Source organism: Cynara cardunculus, unplaced genomic scaffold (genome assembly GCF_001531365.2).
Source record: "Cynara cardunculus var. scolymus isolate 2C unplaced genomic scaffold, CcrdV1 Un_Scaffold_8406, whole genome shotgun sequence".
NCBI lineage: Eukaryota > Viridiplantae > Streptophyta > Magnoliopsida > Asterales > Asteraceae > Cynara > Cynara cardunculus.
The window spans coordinates 7,670-11,660 of NW_020204183.1; the positions used below are offsets into that span (position 1 = coordinate 7,670).

Genomic DNA, 3,991 nt, shown 5'->3' on the forward strand with positions numbered 1-3,991 from the left:
GGGTTAGTCGGTTGATACTTTGGTACATTAAAATATTCTTCTAACCTTGGATATGTTATTTTTCTACTCATAATTTTTTTCCATCATCAACCCTTTGATACAACTTATCTATACTTTTTACGTATATAACATTATTCAATTAATTTTTTCAATTTACATTTATATGTTCACAGTTACTGAACATACATATGAATGAGTTATATAGATATGGAAAATAGATTGAAAATATGTATATATGAAGAGCGTACGTGTTAGTGTAATTGTCTAATGTATATATTAATATAAACTCAACAATCATATTATTTCGCGTTGGGTTAGATTAAGTTGATCGGGTTGGACGGATTTTTAAACACAATCTAGTTCTTTACAAGATGCTAACCCACTTTCTCAAGTCATCATTGCATCTGTATTTATTCGTAACATATACACACATTATTAGATAGAAAACATGAAAAATTCATTAGTTAGTGGAGAAGCATATTGATCACCTCGCTCATTGAGGGTCTTGTCTCCTTATCTTCCTTGACACAGTGCAATGCAATTCTAACCAGTTTTTCCATGGTGATCTGATGATATTTTCCGCTTATTGATGGATCTACAATTTTCTCAACCCAAGATTCCTTTCGATCATCAGAGTCTTGAATATTTTCTATCACCCAGTCGATTAACGGAAGCTCGGTATTGCCATGTTTATTACTTGTATAATGTTTGCCTGCTGGATTCCGTCCCGTTATCATCTCCAATATTACCACTCCATAGCTAAATACATCGACTTTTGAGGTAATTGGAAGATTGAGAACCCACTCGGGAGCCATGTAGCCTCGAGTCCCTCGCATCATGGAGAATTTCAACTCCTCAATGCCACATCTGTCAAGAAGTTTGGACAGACCAAAATCTGCCACCTTAGGTTTGTAATTAGAATCCAACAGTATGTTATGGGGTTTCACATCACAATGTAGAACCCACTCCAAGCACTCTTCATGTAAATAAGCTAGTCCCTTGGCAGTACCTGTAGCAATTTCCAATCTTGTGGCCCAATCAAGTGTACCTAGTTCCAAGTTTTCAGCCAATGATCCATTCTCCATATACTCATAAACCACAAGCCTATGCTTTCCTTCTGCACAATAACCCCATGTCTCTATCAAATTCATGTGATTCAGCCTCCCAATTGTGTTTATCTCGCCTTGAAACTCAGCTTCCCCTTGGTGAGTAGTGTTTTGGAGCCTCTTGATTGCTGCAATTCTGTTGTCTGATAACCTTCCTTTGTACACAATGCAAGCACCACCTCTCCCAATCTCTTCACTGAAATTGCGTGACGCCTTCTTCAGCTCACTGTATGTGAACTTTCGAAATGTTGTTGCAGATAGAAAATTTGTTTCTTTGGTTGTTGATGAGTTTTCACGACTAAGATACCAACAAATTAATATGCAGATGATCTCAATAATCCCAATCACGCATCCGAAAACTAACAACAATCCAAGTGATTTGTTGTCGTATTCTTTCTCGTAAGACCTTATTATGGGCATTCGCACAGGGTCTGGACAATTAAAGCTTGCTTGGCTTATGGTTTTCTGATGAAATGATGATACTAATTTCTTTGGAAGTTTCATATACATGGAAAATTTGAAGTCCATTTGATACCCGTTGTGCAAAGAACTCTTTGTGAAGCAAAAAAATGATCTTTTATCACCTCTCCATCCGAATTGGAACCCCCTACAAGCGTTATTTTGTAGGCAATCCGTCTTGCATGCATCAAAAGAGTGGTATTCGTTCATTTGCATATCATATGAAAAGAATTCAGCGTGGGGAATCTCAATGAAATCACATTCATCTTGCACGCATGGTCGGAATTCAGGTTCACACCCATAACTCCAATCTTCAGGCTTCACCATCTTGTACCCATGTAAGCATGTGCATTTCCTACCTGAATCTTGAGAATAGGTACAAAGACTGTTTGGTCCACAAACACCATGAATCTTGCAAGGGTGAGAAAATGCCTGCCATTGAACTTCCCATTTCATTATGCTTCCATGCTCAACCATACTATAGACTCTTACATTACCGTCTGTGTCGATCTTCATCATTCTTTGTGGACCCATCCCAAAATCAGCCGATTTCAAACTGAAACCATCTGATGAGTTGAACTGACCATCAGAATCAAGGCTTGCTCTTGCAGTATACTGATAATTGAATCTCCCAGCATTCCAGTCTTTTGAAACGGGATTAGGCCAGTAAATAGTTCTTGTTCCTAGACCACTGTAAAGAAGTCGAAGAATGTTCTCACTATCGAAAAAGAACTTATAGGAACCCAACGAGTGATTAGTAGAACTTCTTGAAGAAACAAGTTGAGTGTTTTCAGTAAAGGGTTGATTGGGAAGAAGGGTATCAGTCGGATAATCAAAGCTTTGCCAAACAGGCTGTTCTCCACTACAGAGTACAAGATTACCTGTGCCAAGGAGTTTCAATTCAACTGAGGAAGAGGTTGACYTTGTATTGGTCGACCAAATAACGTATTGACCGGCATCTATCAGAACTAGATCGCCATCTTCCTGAAGGGACAACTTTGAATGCTTTCCGTTTACTAGGGCATCTCGGTTAGCCATCCAAACCACGGTGCGGTTCTGGGATGTGGCTTGCTTTCTGAACCACACTGCAAAGCCATAAGCATTTTCTCCAACACCATAAAAACCAGCCGCGAATAGACCATTCAGCGAAACCAAAAGGTCATCTTTATTATTAACAGATAGAGATGAGCCTCGAGTTAAGCTATGGCTTAGGGAAGAAGAAGATGATGGTATGATTATGGCAAGAAGAAGAACATGAAAGAGTGCAGCCATGCTTAATTAGATATGGGCAAGCTCGAGTTACAATTTGGAAGGTGAATGAGGAGAAGCGTGAAGTGCTGCCATTTAAACTAATTTATGGTCATTACAAAAATGTAAAAGTAAATGACTTCAATATCATTTCTTTTACAAGTCTTTTTTTTTTCTTTCTTTTGTTTGTACTTTTATAAAAAAATGAAAAGCAAGAGTCCTTTTGGTTCAAAAGAAATATTTGATTTATGATATAATTAATTGAATAAAAATATTAAATTAATATTTAAAATTAATTTTGACTGAAATAAAATAAAAAATACTTAAATGTCTGTCAATATTATTACTATATTGTAAAAGCTAATAATAGTTAAATGAAAACTTGTGATGTATATAATAGTTAAATCTAAAGTTTTTAAAAGTAATGTTTAACAAAGAATGTTTATATATATGGTTTTATTTTTATAACCGATAAAGTTCATCCAATTAACACTATCAATTAGAGTACCTTTACTTTTATTTTTGGGGTGTTTGAGATTGTTTATTTGAAACAACTTATATTTTTTTATAAAAAACATTTATCAACTTATTATAAGTCAGAAGGCTTTAACTTCTTTAAAAACTCCTTATTACCGGTTTGGCACCGGTATAAGTTGTTTATCAAAACAATCAAAAGTGCTTATTATCCGTGTCACACCGAAATAAGTCAATAAGTTGTTTTTATAAGCAATCCCGAACACCTCCTAATATTCCATTCTGTGGGAAATATGAGATTGTTGAAGTAGTTATATAACCAAATCATAAATAGTAAACAGTTTCACGAAAGTATGGTTTTTGAAGCTTAGATTTTACTATGAAACAATTTACGTTTTCGGAATCTTAATTCCATGCATGAAACCATTTAGCTCGAATAAATTATAATTTTTATACGTACATGCTTTGCTTTATTTAGTTGAAAATTTAAAAGTTTTAAAATTAAATACCAGATAATATACTAGATAATAAGATATAAAATATAAGTTTAACTAATTTATAATAAATGATAAATTAATAAGTGCATGTGAAATACATCACAATGCTATATTTTAACATTTATAGGTTTAAAGTTATTAATGTTATTACGGTGAATAGTGAAAATTTGCATGCTAATTTAATACTGGTGTTATATATCTTTAGCA

General features: G+C 34.6%; 1 protein-coding gene across 1 annotated transcript; it reads right to left on the reverse strand.

Annotated features, from left to right (window-relative positions):
- Positions 1-464: 464 nt before the first annotated feature.
- On the reverse strand, positions 465-2,837 carry LOC112505097 (putative receptor protein kinase ZmPK1). The gene has a single exon (XM_025109048.1). The coding sequence runs from the start codon at positions 2,835-2,837 to the stop codon at positions 465-467; it is 2,373 nt and encodes a 790-aa protein (XP_024964816.1).
- Positions 2,838-3,991: the final 1,154 nt, after the last annotated feature.